The sequence below is a fragment of the Trachemys scripta genome, chromosome 1, assembly GCF_013100865.1.
Source record: "Trachemys scripta elegans isolate TJP31775 chromosome 1, CAS_Tse_1.0, whole genome shotgun sequence".
NCBI lineage: Eukaryota > Metazoa > Chordata > Testudines > Emydidae > Trachemys > Trachemys scripta.
The window spans coordinates 297,031,970-297,047,945 of NC_048298.1; the positions used below are offsets into that span (position 1 = coordinate 297,031,970).

Sequence of the window (15,976 nt, forward strand, 5' to 3'; positions counted from 1 at the left end):
ACTACTAGTAGAAGGACTGCATTGTTCATTAGCACCAATCACTCATGTTCCAAAAGTGGGAATATTCAGAAGACACTTAAAGAAGAAATAGAAGTGCCATCATATAGAACCGTACTGACTGTCTCCAGAAGGGTCATCAGAAAAAATGTAACCTCTAGATCCATAGCACAGACTTATACCACTTGAGCTAATGGAGTAACTAGTACAGAGGTGGGCAAGCTACGGCCCGCGGGACCTTCCTGCCCAGCCCCTGAGCTCCTGGCCCGGGAGGCTCGCCCCCAGCCCCTCCCCTGCTGTTCTTCCCCCCCCCCCACCCGCAGGCTCAGCGTGCCATGCTGCCGGCGCAATGCTCTGGGCGGCCAGGCAGCGCAGACGCAGAGCCATGGCCTGACCCTGTGCTGTACGGTGGCGTGGCTGGCTCCAGCCACAGCCACGCTGCCAGCCACCGGTTCTCCAGGCAGCGCAGCAAGGAGGCAGGGAGCAGGGGGGTTGGATAGAGGCCAGGGGAGTTCAGTGTGGTGGTCAGGGGGCGGGGCGGTCAGAGGGCAGGGTATGGTGGGGTGAATGGGTGCAGCGGTCCCGGGGGCAGTCAGGAAGAAGGGAGGGTTGGATGGGGCAGCAGGGGGCAGTCAGGGGCAGGGGTTCCAGGGGCAGTCAGGGAGAAGGGGTGGGTGGATGGGGTGGGGGTTCCCAGGGACAGCATTCAGGAATGAGAGGGGGGGTTGGATGGGGTAGCGGGGTGCAGTCAGGGGTGGGGGTTCCAGGGGCAGTCAGGGGACAGGGAGTAGGGTGGGTGGACGGAGCAGGGGTCCTGGGGGGGAGGCCCATCAGGGAACAGGGGGGGTTCGATGGGGCAGGAGTCCCGGGCCATCAGGGGGCAAGAAGCAGGGGAGGGGGATGGATGAGGTAGAGGGCGGGGGCCGGGTCACGCCTGGCTGTTTGGGGTGGTACAGCCTCCCATAACCGGCCCTCCATACAATCTCCGAATCCCAGTGCGGCCCTCAGGTCAAAAAGTTTGCCCACCTCTGAACTATTAGCAGTAGTAGGCTATTATCCTCTATGTGGGCAAGCCACTGGAGAGGGTGGTGAAGTAAGTGTCCCTTAGTGTGAGAGGTACATTAGCCAACTGGTAGCACAGTGAAATAAGTGTTAACCATTTTCATAGTCTTTGATGAAACGTGCCGACCTTTGGTGAAGCCAGCCACAAATAGATGCAAGGATAATCTGAAAGATTTGGCCATGTCAATGCAATATTGAAGAGCTCTGGATACATCAAAGGTTTGGAATGGGGCTTTAGGAAGAACACAAATAAGTTGCTTGGCTGGTTTAAGTGGAATTCAGAAACCATCTTGGGGGTGAATTTTGCATGAAGCCTCAATACCACTTTGTCCCTATGGAACAAGGTATGAAGGAGTTTCAGCATGAGTGCCTGAAGCTCATTCACTCCTCTGGCCAAGGTGATAGCCACCAGAAAGATCACTTGAAAATCAGATGGTGAACAAAGTACTCTGGGAAGAGCATGGATGGGTGGAGCTCCATAAGCTTCAAAAGGACAATGAGGTCCATCCTGAAGTAATTTCCGTAACCAATGAATAAACATGCATTAGGTCTTTAAGGAATTCAGATACCATTAGATGAGGGAAGACCAAGAGTGGCTATATCAATGGATGATATGGCTTCTAGATGGACTCTGAGTGAACTAAATGAAAGCCCAATATACTTTAACTGCAGCAAATGGTCCAGAATCCCCAGTATTGGAACCTGCCCCAGCTCTAGGCTGTGCTGGGCCACCCATATCAAGAACCTTTTCCATTTGGAGGAGTTTTCCTCCTGGGAAGCTTCTTGCTCTGTGACAAGATTTCCTTGATGGGTGAGTGGCCATCCCTTTCCATGGCACTCAACCAGTCAACATCCTGGCCATCATTTTCAGCAACTTTGAGTCTGGATGGAATGCTTTATCTTGATTTTGTGACACCAGGTCTGGGTGGCCAGGGAGACTGATCAGGGGTTGTGTGGACAACAGGCCACTCGGTCAGTAGGGAGCTGTGAAAATGAATTTGTCATGGTCTCATCTGACCTTGGCAATGATCCTGGGGATTAGCAGAATCCATGGGGGAAGTGTAAAGGTGGCCCTGATTCCCCTAGAAAAGGAAAATATCTGGCACAGATCCTGTGGCTCCTATCTCCTCTGGAATAGAAGCTTGGGCACTCAGCACTGTGCTTGGTAGCAAACACGTCTATCATTTCCATTGATGGAATAGTGACCTGGTGATGGATTTCAGCAGTAACCACTCTGATTCTTGACAGATTGCCTGCTTAGGAAATTATGAAAATGTTCTTGGCTCCCAGAAGGTGGAGAGCTATCTGGATTATGCCATGCAGCTAGCAACAGCTCCATAGTTTGATTGCCTCCCTGAAGAGGGAGAAAAAGATGGCACTCCCTTGCTTATATGGCATATTGGTTTGTCTGTATCTATTCTACAGAATGTTATAAGATCAGAAAGAATGCCTTGCATGTGAGCCTGAAGACTCTGAGCTCCAAGACTTTTATGTGCAGTTTCATGTCCTCTGGGATCCATGTTCCTGTATCTGCAGGGTGGTCCAGATGGGGTCCCCAGACTCATCTGTGACTTTTGCACTGGATGGCAATGGGGTCATGAATGACACTCCTTTTGAGCACTGTCTGGATGCAGCCACCAGGTCGGTACTGTGAGGGCAAAATACCAAATTAAAATAGTGCTCAATAGATGCTCTGTGGGGGAGTATACTTACCTGACCCAGAGTTGTAGGGATGTTGGGCAAACTCTGGAAAGCAGCATCACATATGTACATTGGACATATGCCCTAACAACATGAGGCAAGTATGTACTGTTGTCGCTGGATGCAATACCATAGTGTTCAATTATGACTGAAGTGCAAGCTATCTGTCCTGTGTTAAGACAGCCCTTGCTGTTGTGAAATTTATCTTGGCCCCAAGGAACTGTGATGGGGTAAGTGACTATTTCTTGTTTTTCATATAAACATATCATGAGGGCATAAGAATGGCCATACTGGGTCAGACCAATGATCCATCTAGACAGTATCCTGTCTGTTGACAATGCCAATGCCAGATCCTTCACAGGGAATAAACAGAACAGACAATTATCAAGTGATCAATACCATGCCATTTGGCAGTCAGAAGCTTGGGGACTCCCAGAGCATGAGGTAACATCCCTGATCTTCTTGACTAACAGCTATTGGTGGACTCATTCTCCATGAACTTATTTAATCCTGTTTTGAACCTAGTTATACTTTTGGCCTTCACAACTTCACCTGGCAATGAGTTCTACAGGATGGCTGTGCATTGTGTGAAGACGTAATTCCTTCTGTTTGTTTTAATGCTGCTGCCTATTAATTTCCTTGGGTGACTCCTGGTTCTTGTGTTATGTGAAGGAGAAAATAACACTTCCTTATTCACTTTCTCCACAGCATTCATGATTTTATAGACCTCTGTCATATCCCCCCTCAGTCATCTTTTTTCCAAGATGAACATTCCAGGTCTTTTTAATCCCTCCTCATATGGAAGATGTTCCGTACCCCCTTAATCATTTTTCAGAGTAGCAGCTGTGTTAGTCTGTATCCGCAAAAAGAAGAACAGGAGTACTTGTGGCACCTTAGAGACTAACAAATTTATTAGAGCATAAACTTTCGTGGACTACAGCCCACTTCTTCGGATGCATCTAATAAATTTGTTAGTCTCTAAGGTGCCACAAGTACTCCTGTTCTTCTTTTTAATCATTTTTGTTTCCCTTCTCTGCATCTTTCCAATTTTAATATACCTTTTTGAGATGCAGTGACCAGAACTGCACACAGTATTCATGGTATGGGCATACCATGAATTTATATAGTAGCACTGTGATATGTACTGTCTTATTTTCTATCCCTTTCCTAATTGTTCCTAACATTGTTAGCTTTTTTGACTGCCATTGCACATTGAGGGGCTGTTTTCAGAGAACTATCCACAATCTCTTTCTTTAGTTGTAACAGCTAATTTAGACCCCCATCATGTTGTATATATAGTTAGGATTATGTTTTCCACTGTGCATTACTTTGAATTTATCAACATTGAATTTCTATTACTATTTTGTTCCCCAGTCATCCAGCTTTGAGAGACCCCTTTGTAATTCCTCACAGTCTGCTTTGGACTTAACTATCTTGACCAATTTTGTATCATCTGCAAGCTTTGTCACTGTTTCTCTCTTTTTCCAGATCATTTATGAATACGTTGAACAGCACTGGTCCATTGGAAACTCCCTTATTTAGCTCTTTCCATTGTGAAAACTGATCATTTGTTCCTACCCTTTGTTTCCTATCTTTTAACCACTTCCTGATCCATGAGAGGACCTTTCCTCTTACCCCATGACTGCTGACTTTGTTTAACAGCCTTTGGTGAGGGACCTTGTTGCTTTGTGAAAGTCCAAGTATACTATACACACTGGATCACCTTTGTCCACATGTTTGTTGAACGCCCTCAAAGAATCTTAATAGATTTGGGAGCCATAATTTCCCTTTACAAAAGCCATGCTGACTCCTTCCCCCAAAATTGTGTTAATCTAGGTGTCTGATAATTCTGTTCTTTCCTATAGTTTCATCTAATTTGCCAGGTACTGAAGTTAGGCTTAGTGGCCTGGAATTGCCGGGACCACCTCTGGAGCCTTTTAAAAAAAAAATTGGTATGATGTTAGCGATCTTTCAGTCATCTGGAACAGAGGCCAATTTTAGTGATAGTTTATATACCACAGTTAGTAGTTCTGCAATTTCATATCTGAGTTCCTTCAGAAATCTTCAGTCAATACCATGTGGTCCTGGTGACTTATTACTGTTTAATTTATTTCCAAAACCTCCTGTACTGACTCCTCAATTTTGGACAGTTCCTCAGGTTTATCATCTAAAAAGAATGGCTCGGGGTGCGAATCTCCCATCTTCTGCATTGGAGACTGTTGTAAAGAATTCATTTAGTTTCTCTGCAATGGTCTTGTCTTCCTGACTGCTGAGCTTTTAACACAATGAGAATATGGAATATTTTTTTAAAGAAGTGAGCTACGTTGTCTCTCTTTAAATTTTTAAACTTTTAAATAACTGTATAATAGCCAGTGAGTACATTTTTGCTTAAAACTATATACTAAAATACACTTTGATTAAAATTTGGTGAGTCAGAGAAGCGTGATAAAAACACAAAGAAAGAATGCTACAATTCAAGAGCTGTTGTTATAGGAATTATCTTCTGCCTTTACTGTAAGTATTCCTCTGAGACATAAATCCAAGACTACAAAATGATGTTTTAAAAGAAAATCATTAAAACAATTACACTGGTCTACAATTTTTGAGAAGTCGTCTGCTTCAGAGATAAAATGTGCTATTTATTATGTATTTTGATGTGCTGAATTCAAATATGACAATTAAAACAACTGATTGGCTACTGTTTCTAAGATATTTCCGTTTTTACATTTTATGTCTATGTATATTGTGTAGATAGTAGAGTTTTATTCATAAATTATAAACGTAGGTCTTTTCATGTGTTTATGGTTGCGTTACATGGTAATATTTCACCTGTCCTGTTTATGTAACACTTTAAAAATCAGCAAAAGGTTTATATAAATAAAATGTATTATGAAACAAAAGGCAAAAAACTATTATGTACATAGTTTAGTCCTATTCAGTGTCTACTCGGCGCTTCTTGGCTTGTCTCTTGTATTCATTAAATGGAGCATCTCTTGTCACTGTCCAGCAATAGTCTGCAAGCATTGATGGGCTCCATTTGCCCTGATAGCGTTTCTCCATTGTTGCAATGTCCTGGTGAAATCGCTCGCCGTGCTCATCGCTCACTGCTCCGAAGTTCGGTGGACAAAAAATCTAGATGACAGTGCAAAAAATGTATCTTTAGTGACATGTTGTAACCAAGGCTTTTGTATGCCTTGAGGAGGTTTTCCACCAACAACCTGTAGTTGTCTGCTTTGTTGTTTCCGAGAAAATTTATTGCCACTAACTGGAAGGCTTTCCATGCTGTCTTTTCCTTGCCACGCAATGCATGGTCAAATGCATCATCTCGAAGAAGTTCACGAATCTGAGGACCAACAAAGACACCTTCCTTTAGCTTAGCTTCACTTAACCTTGGAAATTTTCCACGGAGGTACTTGAAAGCTGCGTGTTTTGTCACTGGCCTTGACAAAGTTCTTCATTAGACCCAGCTTGATGTGTAAAGGTGGTAACAAAATCTTCCTTGATTCAACAAGTGGTGGATGCTGAACACTTTTCCTCCCAGGCTCCAATGACTGTCAGAGTGGCCAATCTTTCTTGATGTAGTGGGAATCTCTTGCACGACTATCCCATTCGCAGAGAAAACAGCAGTACTTTGTGTATCCAGTCTGCAGACCAAGCAAGAGAGCAACAACCTTCAAATCGCCACAAAGCTGCCACTGATGTTGGTCATAGTTTATGCACCTCAAAAGTTGTTTCATGCTGTCATAGGTTTCCTTCATATGGACTGCATGACCAACTGGAATTGATGGCAAAACATTGCCATTATGCAGTAAAACAGCTTTAAGACTCGTCTTCGATGAATCAATGAACAGTCTCTACTCATCTGGATCGTGAACTATGTTGAGGGCTGCCATCACACCATCAATGTTGTTGCAGGCTACAAGATCACCTTCCACGAAGAAGAATGGGACAAGATTCTTTTGACGGTCACGGAACATGGAAACCCTAACATCACCTGCCAGGAGATTCCACTGCTGGAGTCTGGAGCCCAACAGCTCTGCCTTACTCTTGGGTAGTTCCAAATCCCTGACAAGGTCATTCAGTTCACCTTGTGTTATGAGGTGTGGTTCAGAGGAGGAGGATGGGAGAAAATGTGGGTCCTGTGACATTGGTGGTTGAGGACCAGAAGTTTCATCCTCTTCCTCATCTGACTCAAGTGAGAATGATTCTGGTGCATCAGGAACTGGCAGTCCTTCTCCGTGGGGTACTGGGCGTATAGCTGATGGAATGTTTGGATAATGCAGAGTCCACTTTTTCTTCTTTGACACACCTTTCCCAACTGGAGGCACCATGCAGAAGTAACAATTGCTGGTATGATCTGTTAGCTCTCTCCAAATCATCGGCACTGCAAAAGGCATAGATTTCCTTTTCCTGTTCAACCACTGGCGAAGATTTGTTGCAAAGTGTTGCAGCATATGTGTGGGGCCCACCTCTTGTCCTGATCTCCAATTTTGAAGCCAAAATAAAGGTGATAGGCTTTCTTAACCATAGTGGTTATACTGCGCTTTTGTGATGCAAAAGTCACTTCACCACAAACATGGCAGAAGTTAACTGCACTGTTCACACAAGTACGAGGCATCTCTGCTCACTTTGGCTAAACAGAAATGTGTCCCTTTGCAAAATCAAACACTGACAAATAAGAGAGCACGACACTGTATGATTTCTAGAGCTGATATAGGGAAATTTGTTCAGCAGAGTGATGTAAGCTTCGTTATGATTGCATCATCCATGACTTCTAGGAATAACATGATGCAATTCATATCATGTATGACGCAATACCAGCTTCAGATTGCATCATTTATTGTTTTGCCTAAAAAGCAAGTACTGTCCAAACCCAGTCATAGATTTATTCATAGATCCAGTCAAAGATGTATTTTAGTCATTTCTGGTTTAAATTGAGATCCCTTCCCTTTATAAAGTATCAGAGGGGTAGCCGTGTTAGTCTGAATCTGTAAAAAGCAACAGAGGGTCCTGTGGCACCTTTGAGACTAACAGAAGTATTGGGAGCAAGCATCTGAAGAAGTGAGGTTCTTACCCACGAAAGCTTATGCTCCCAATACTTCTGTTAGTCTCAAAGGTGCCACAGGACCCTCTGTTGCTTCCCTTTATAACTCACTTATCCTCCACCATTCCCAAGTCAAGGGTCGTATATACTGACCCAATAGCATATCTTGAAAACTAGAGCCAATCAACAATTTTAAGCATCATTTTTGTTCTCAGTGACCCAGAATTAGTACAGTTTGACTACATTTATTTCAGAAGCATTTTGGCTGTAAAGCAGTGTTATTAAAGCATTTGTTAAACTTTAACACAATGCCTTAAAAAGACTGGATAAATGGAATAGCTAATATGGACTGAAGCAATTCAAGTGCAAAAAATTAATCAGATCCATCCAAGTATTTCTATATTTTTTCAAAATTGTGATCAGTTAAGCAATTTTTAAAACTGTAAATAAAATTGAAAATTTAGAAATTCTTGCATTCCTTTTCAGTATTTCATAAGCTATTTGAAGCATGACACTATCAATTTTTTAATTTTAAACTGAAAATTAGGTATACTTACTCTTCTAAGGTCTCTTATAAAACTGCCAACATATTCATTAGCAGACAGGCTTTAAAGGCATCAACATTATAGTGCTACTAATTTGCATCCAATTATCTCTCATTACTTGCTTTGGAAAGGCTGAGGTTTATTAGCATCTTGATGCTGATGGAAATACAATACCTGATAGCACATACTGTAGCACTCTACAAATACTGAAATACTGTTAAGTGTCCCATAGCTTTGAACTCTAAATTGTTAAGAAATCTACAGACTGAAAGCAACTGCATATTATCTGAGCTTGACTGGCATATTCTGAAAACCCCATGACAGAGTCTGCAATTTAAAGCAGATTCAAGAAAGTTAGGTACATTATGGAGAATAGGTCAATAACAAGTTGTCATGTGAGTATGAGGTGGATTTTCTGAAGAGGAAAAAACCCTTTGATATCAAATTTAAAGCCCTGAATTAATTTGACACATTTTCAGACCATAGTTCAGGACTTACAGACATTATGATTTTTGGAATCTAGCACCCTCAATGGATGGTGTTCCACGAATAGCAATATTGGAATCTATAGTGTAGACAAAGATCAGTTTGAGGTTTGTTTGGTTGGTTGGTTTTACCACACAGTCATCTCACCGGGCTCAGAACAGAGTAAGATGATTTATGGTAATAATTCCTGAACCTAGCATTCTCTGCAGCCTCTGCCCCTCTGGTACTGCCAAGGTTCTACATCCCAAGGAACCTGACTGAGGGACGCAAGAGGCACCTCTATGGGTGCATCAAAGTTTCCAAACTGTAAAGTTACTGAAGTTCCCACTTGGTCTTATGCTTGAAGCAAGACAATAATGGGAAATCTCTGAGGTGGGTATCTATAGAAAAGCTATTTCTCTACTTAATCACTAGTTACCAGATGTAGTTTTCATAATTTACTATTCTATAGACTTCTCATTCACTTTAATGGAAAATGTAAGCACAAAAAAGTCATTTGCAGTTTTTTTATAATTTTATCATAGAAAGAAAACTAAGCATCATGTAGCGGAATGAGCAGAGGGCTGGGAACAAGGAAATCCTGAGGTGTAATCCCAGCTCTGGTAGTGACTCCTTTTGAGATCCTCTGCCTCCTCACTTCGAAAGTGGGGATACCTCTCTATGGGATGCTCTATCCCTCAATTGCATTATTATTCATAAACATAAGAAATGGAAAAAACATATTATGCCAACAGCTCCCTGACAATTTATGGTTATTCCAAACTATTCATATTTTTCCTTAATTTCTGTATTCTCAAACTAAAAAATGTCAGTGTGATACTATTATAGCACAGAAATAATATTTCTCTTAAGTTTTCAGTTTGTCAGCAGGATAGGAAAGATCAGAGGATGAGGAGGATATTAGTAAGCTTCCAGTGGCTCTCAGAGACTTTGAAACAAAAGTTTGCTTTACACAACAGTAGTCCATTAAATGCAACAGGAGTACAGCAGTACGTAAAACCTGCACATATACTATAGATTCAATTTAGCCTCTTATATATTATTGTGGATTTTGCATTTATTTACTTTCTGAGCTAAAAACCTGTATGTAACTAAATGCTGTTAAATTAGAGTAGAGAGAAAATATTACTGAGTTTAAAATACGGCGTTAGAGATCGCTGAGACAAAAATCAGAGCTGTCCACGCGATTTTAAGGGTCACCTATGACAGTAGTCCATCACTAAGCAAAAGTGAAATCTTGTGCAGTGAAGGTTCCTTTTGCCTATAAGACAGGCACAATGTAAAATGCATTTTCTGAGAGTACTGTAAAATTATTACAAACTGCAGCAAATCAGAAGAGGTATTATAGAAACATAGAACTACAGAATTATATCTTATGTGAGGGACGACAAGTTAATAAAAATCAGAAAATCAAAAATTTCTGATTTTTTTTTTAAACGTAGCACAGGTATCTATGAAGACACCTAAAAATTGATTATTTTCAAAAGTACCCAAAAAGAGATGCATAAAGTGCAATAAAACATCATTTAATATTTCATGAAAGTAAGTATTTATGTAGTGTTTAAGCTGTCAGCCAGCTTCACACATTGGCACCTATTATCAACTTTCATCTAATTCCTTGTCTAACGGCTACACGAGCTCTCACATGTTTCCATTGCTGTTATCGTCGTTCATTATGAAAAAGTTGTATAATCAGTTTGTTATAAAATTGAATTGTACTGTATTGTACTTACCTAGTCCTTTAGGAGTAATGCCACTGCTATCAGCAGGATTAACTACCCAGTAGTAGTATTTCAGTGTGTGCATTAGCTGTAATACTGTTCCTACTCTGCGTATGGTAGTGTAGATAGTAGCAGTGCCAATAAATTCAGCAGACAGATAGGTATACAGTGAAAGCTGCACCTGAAGAATAAAATTATAGCCCACAAATATAAAGTTAAATCTTATTTTCATATTAAATAGAGACGTTAACAGTAAGTGAATTAAAATTATTATAGAATGAGTGATTTTTTTCCCCAATGGATCATATTTTGGCTGCTTAAAGTATGATTTTTCAGATTTTGCATTTCGTTTTCATTCATACAGTCTTAAACCACAATGCATGAAAAAAACTGCAGTTGATTATTATTGGGGATGAGTAATCATTTCTATCATATTTCCTAACAGAAAAGATGAACAATTAAAAACTCAGTATACATGTTAGATGTAAAACTGCAAAATACAGGATTTTTTGCCTTTGGTTTACAATTACAAATGTTTAATACTGCTTTTTAAAAAAAGTAAGCTGCATTAATTACCATAAGTAAAGCAAAACTTGTATGTCACTTTACAGTACAAAAAGCAACAACACATTTACAGTGTACACATACCTTTGCAGGGGTATGTATCCAAATAGCAGGATTAAAAAGGATGTGATCACACAATTGCTTCAGTAAAGGTGCTCCATGTGACAATCCATCCAGATATTTTGCAAAAGACAAAAATTGCTCCAGAACTGCCCTGGTTATATGAACTCTAGATGACTGAACAAAGAAAAAAATCAGGAAAAATGTAAACTCGGTCTTAATACACTTTCATTCAATCTTCCAGCCTTACTCTAAAAGAAGAGATTTGAACTGGGGCAGTATTTACTAAGCATGAGTAAAATGCTACATTCTTATTCTTAAAGACAAGAATAAAATCAGACAGAAATACATATACAGTCTCATAACTCATACTACTAGTCTTTCTCATAGAGAAGAAAACTATTTTTTGGTCCATACAGTTTCCCAGTTCAAAAGATGAATATTGTGTTCACTAATAATTCATCTCAGTAATGGTCAAGATTTAAATGCTCCTTTTTGCTTACTGATAAGGTGTTTGAATCTTATTAACGTCAATATTTGCTTTGAAACTATGCTCAAATATCTGCAGCTAAGATTATTTTTTTTCCTGTTTTCTCCATTTTATTTTCCTACATATCATAGTCAGTCTTCCACTCTTTGCAGTGTTGTGTCTTGTTAATTCCTTTTGAATTCTTCAGCATTTCTTTAGTGCTGTGAACTACTTAAATATTTTATGGTGGAACATTTTTTTCCCAAGTCAATGGGTGTCTCAATACACAACTGAGCAAGCAGGCTTTTGTTTTTAAACCTACAGAGTAGTTTGAATTTTGATTTTTTTTCTTACTACCTTTTTATTTAAAGAAGCCTTCAGTTTCATAGCATACAGTGTAAAATCATGGATGAAGTGCTATTTTCTCACTTGAAGTGATATGACATGTAGATCCATTTTACATTTTTTTTTAAGTAAAAAAGAGAAAACAATAGGGTTGAGCAGCAACACAATGCCATTGTAAGGGTATCAGTTATTTTTAATGTTCTATGTCTATTAACTGAGAAAATTTGGTATATTCCTTAACAAGTAAAAGATTTTATTTTCTAATTGTCAATGCTGCAATTCAGCCTGAGATTTGAGATTTAAGATAGGTTCTTTCTTCTTCATTTGTATTATTGTAGCACCTAGCGGTATGTCTACGCAGCATTATAGAGCAAGGCTCTGGAGCTCAGGCTCTGAATACTAAGGAGCAGGGTGGGCTTCAGAGCCTGAGATGCAATTTCAAAGCTCTATCTATACAACTATTTTTAGAGTGCTAGCACAAGCCCACTAGCCCCATCTATCAACCCAGACTTGGAGGCTTGCTTCAAAATGTTGTGTAAACACACCTTAGGAGGCTTAGTCATGGACCATGACTCCATTGTACTAGACACTGTACAAACACAAAACAAAAAAATGGCCCCTGCCCAAAAGAACTTACAATCTAAGTATAAGACAAAAGATAGCAGATAGAGAGAGACACAGACAGACAATGGAGTATAAAGGAAACAATCAGACAATATTGGTGATAGGCAGTGGTCACAGCACACCAGCAGCCTAACGGTTGTCAATTATTTTGTAGGCATTATGGCAAATTAGAGTTTTGAATGTAGATAATCAGGTAGCTTTGTGCATATTTATGGGGAGCTTCTCCGAAGCATGTGGGGCAGCATGGGAGGAAGCATGAAGGTGTTTGAAAATTTAACAAGTGGGCTATGGGGGCTGGCATCATGCATGGACCAATTGGAGGCAAGGGTCAACCTCTTGATCACAAATCAGGTGGTAGGTAGAGTAGGAATAATGCATCACCACCAGTAAAAACATTTTGCAACTGACACATAGATAAGAGTTCATTTGATGCGCAAGTCAGAAAATAATCTCTCTCCATTCTATTCGGTCATATGCATGTAAGTGTAGAGAAATCTACAATAAGAATAGTGAGGCTAGATGTGAAATGAAAAATAATAATTCTTCTCTTATAGCTGCAAGTCTGACAGAAGCATTTACCAGGGTAAGTAAGAGAGGATGTTATTTACCTGTAACTGGAGGTTCTTCAAGATGTGGGATCCCTATTTGGATTCTAAATGCGCCATGTGCCAGCACTGGAAGGTTTCATAGCAGAGTCCATTAACCTGCATGCGTCGTGCATCACCTCGTGCTTCCGTCAGAGGTTATAATAGGCCATATGGGTTGACGCCTCTCCCTTGCCCTTCTTATTGCTGAATATTCCGGTGTGGAGCAGAGGAGAAGGAGGGCAGATATTGGAATCCAAATAGGGACCACACATCTTGAAGAACCTCCAGCTACAGGTAAGTAACCTCCTCTTCTCCTTCAAATGATGGTCCCTATATGGATTCCAAATGTGGGTGAGTGGCAAGCAGTGATCAGCATGGAGGGTGGGTGTGAGAATGTGGGTGAAAGTACTGAGTGCAATACAGCTTGGCCTACTCCTGCATTTGCTGCTACTGCTTGGGCAATGGTGTAATGTGAGGTGAAAATGTGCACAGGCGACATGGCTGCTTGAGCCTGGGTAGAGTGCGCCGTGATGACATCAGGTTGCCTCATGTTGCTGAACGTGTAGCATTCCTGGATGCACCCAGAGACCCATTTGGAAATGGGTTGTGAGGAAAGGGTGTGGCCCTTGCATCATTTGGCAATTGCTAACAAAGAGTTGATGATGATGTTCGGAAGTCAAGGGTTTGTTGCAGACATCAAGGGAGTGGAGGAGTCTGTCCGCAGTTGAGGTGTAGGGTTTAGCGTAGAAAACTGAGGTGTATACACTGATTGAGGTGGAACTTGGACACCACCTTAGGAAGTAATTTAGGGTGTAGATGCAAAGACACTTTGTCTTTGTGTAATATGGTGTATGGGGGCTCAGCCATCATGGCCACTAGCTCACTGACCCATCTAGCCACGGTAATGGCCAGTAAGAAGATTATCTTCATGGAGCAATATGAAAGGGAGGACATCACCAGGAGTTCAAAGGGTGTTTTTCTGAGAGCGGTGAGAACAAGATTAAGGTCCCACAAGGGTGTGAGTTTTTATAATGAAGGGAAGGTGTGGAGCAGGCCCTTTAGGGAACAGACTGTAGTAGGGTGTGTAAACACAGAAATGCCATCCATTGGGTGGAGGAAGGCACTGAATGCCACCAGGTGGACGCATATGGAGCTGAGGTCTATCTTGAGTTCAAGAAGGCAGTCCAGGACAATAGGTATGGATATTGTCGTGAGAGGGTAACGCTGATGGTGTGCCTGGGAGGTGAAGTGCTTTCATTTCACTTGGTAGCAGGCTCTGGTGGATATTCTTCTGCTTTGGGTAAGGATACAATGCACTGGGGTGGAGCAGGCCCTGCCAGAGCTTGAGCTCCATCCAAAAACAAAGCTGTGAGGTGAAGAGGGCTAGGATGCCGGAGCTGGCCCTGGTCTTGAATGAGGAGATCCGGCTGTGTGGAGAGGCAGAGCGATGTGCAGGCAGACCAGTTCAGGAGGTCCATGAACCAGCACTGTCATGGCCAAAATGGGGCTGTTAGTATCACTCTTGCTCGATCCTGATGAATCTTGCAGATGACTTGCAGGAGGAGGGAAAGGAGAAGGATGTCGCCCTGTGAGTCATCTCCCACCATCCCTCTGGAGCAACAGAGGGCAAGTTTGCAGTTCTCACAGATGGCGAAAAGGTCCAAACATGAAGTGCCCCACTCATGGAAGAGATATTGGAATGTGGTGTTGTGCAATTCCCATCCATTGGAAAAAATCCTAACCAAATTTAATCTCCAAATAATTAAGATTAAATCAGGGACCAATTGGACTTTATATGATGGCTGGTATATTCATTTGGAATTTGTGACCTAATATTAGTTTTCTGGAAGGAATCATTCGTCAGAGCATCCTTTCCTATCACTGACCAATAAGTAGAAAAATTGTGAAAAGTCTTGATAATGGATCTTGCAAGTCATGGTGGGTGGGGAGAGGTGGGAAGAAAAAAACTCTCGCTCAAAAAAACTTTTCATTCACCCTGTGTCTTACGTGTTTTAGATTATCCTTTAAACACTTTCAGAAACCTATTGCACACTTGTAAGCCTAGATCATCATAATTAAATTAAAAGTAACTTCCAAAGGGACTAGACAAATTGAGTTTTATCTTCCTTCCAGAGGCTTCCCTGTGTTTTACTAGCAGAGCCGGCTCCAGGCACCAGCTTGGCAAGCGGGTGCTTGGGGCGGCCCTCCAGAGAGGGGCGGCAGGTACAGCGATTCGGCGGCAATTCGGCGGACAGTCCCTCACTCCCGCTGGGAGCGAAGGACCTTACGCCAAATTGCCGCCACAGATCGCAATCGCAGCTTTTTTTTTTTTTTTTGGCTGCTTGGGGCGGCCAAAACCCTGGAGCCGGCCCTGTTTACTAACCTTGCACAGCCTTCCACAGTACAGAAGCCATCTGGCAAGGAAAGCAACTGAATTATGAATAAAATGCTCTTCAGAGAAGTGTGTTCATAAACTTAATCACTTAATGATTTGCAAATGCCTTGAAACATGAGGATTTGTAGTCCGTCTTTTAAAAAAAAAGTGTTATCCTATCTAAAATAAACTGTATGTGGCCATTCTGGCACCAATAGCACTATCACAGATGTTTTTCAGCTCAATTCATGCAGCTGGTCAAACTTGATCTGATGCTCAGAATGGAAAAGAAGGTGGAAATTATACCCTTATATATCAGTCATTGCCTTCTTTGAATTTCAGGTTGGAACTCACTTCTCCTATGGTGAAAAACCATTTTTGATGTCCACCCTCAGAA

General features: G+C 41.4%; 1 protein-coding gene across 14 annotated transcripts in view; it reads right to left on the minus strand.

Annotated features, from left to right (window-relative positions):
* The window catches only part of NBEA (neurobeachin), an 834,265-nt gene that overhangs the window by 570,728 nt on the left and 247,561 nt on the right, over positions 1–15,976 (minus strand). For all 14 annotated transcript variants that reach the window (XM_034758618.1, XM_034758629.1, XM_034758620.1 and 11 more), the window contains exons 12-13: positions 11,205–11,357; positions 10,569–10,737 (exon numbers count right to left, since the gene is read on the minus strand). In XM_034758618.1, the coding sequence (XP_034614509.1) occupies positions 10,569–10,737; positions 11,205–11,357 (322 nt within the window). The remainder of the gene's footprint in view (positions 1–10,568; positions 10,738–11,204; positions 11,358–15,976) is intronic.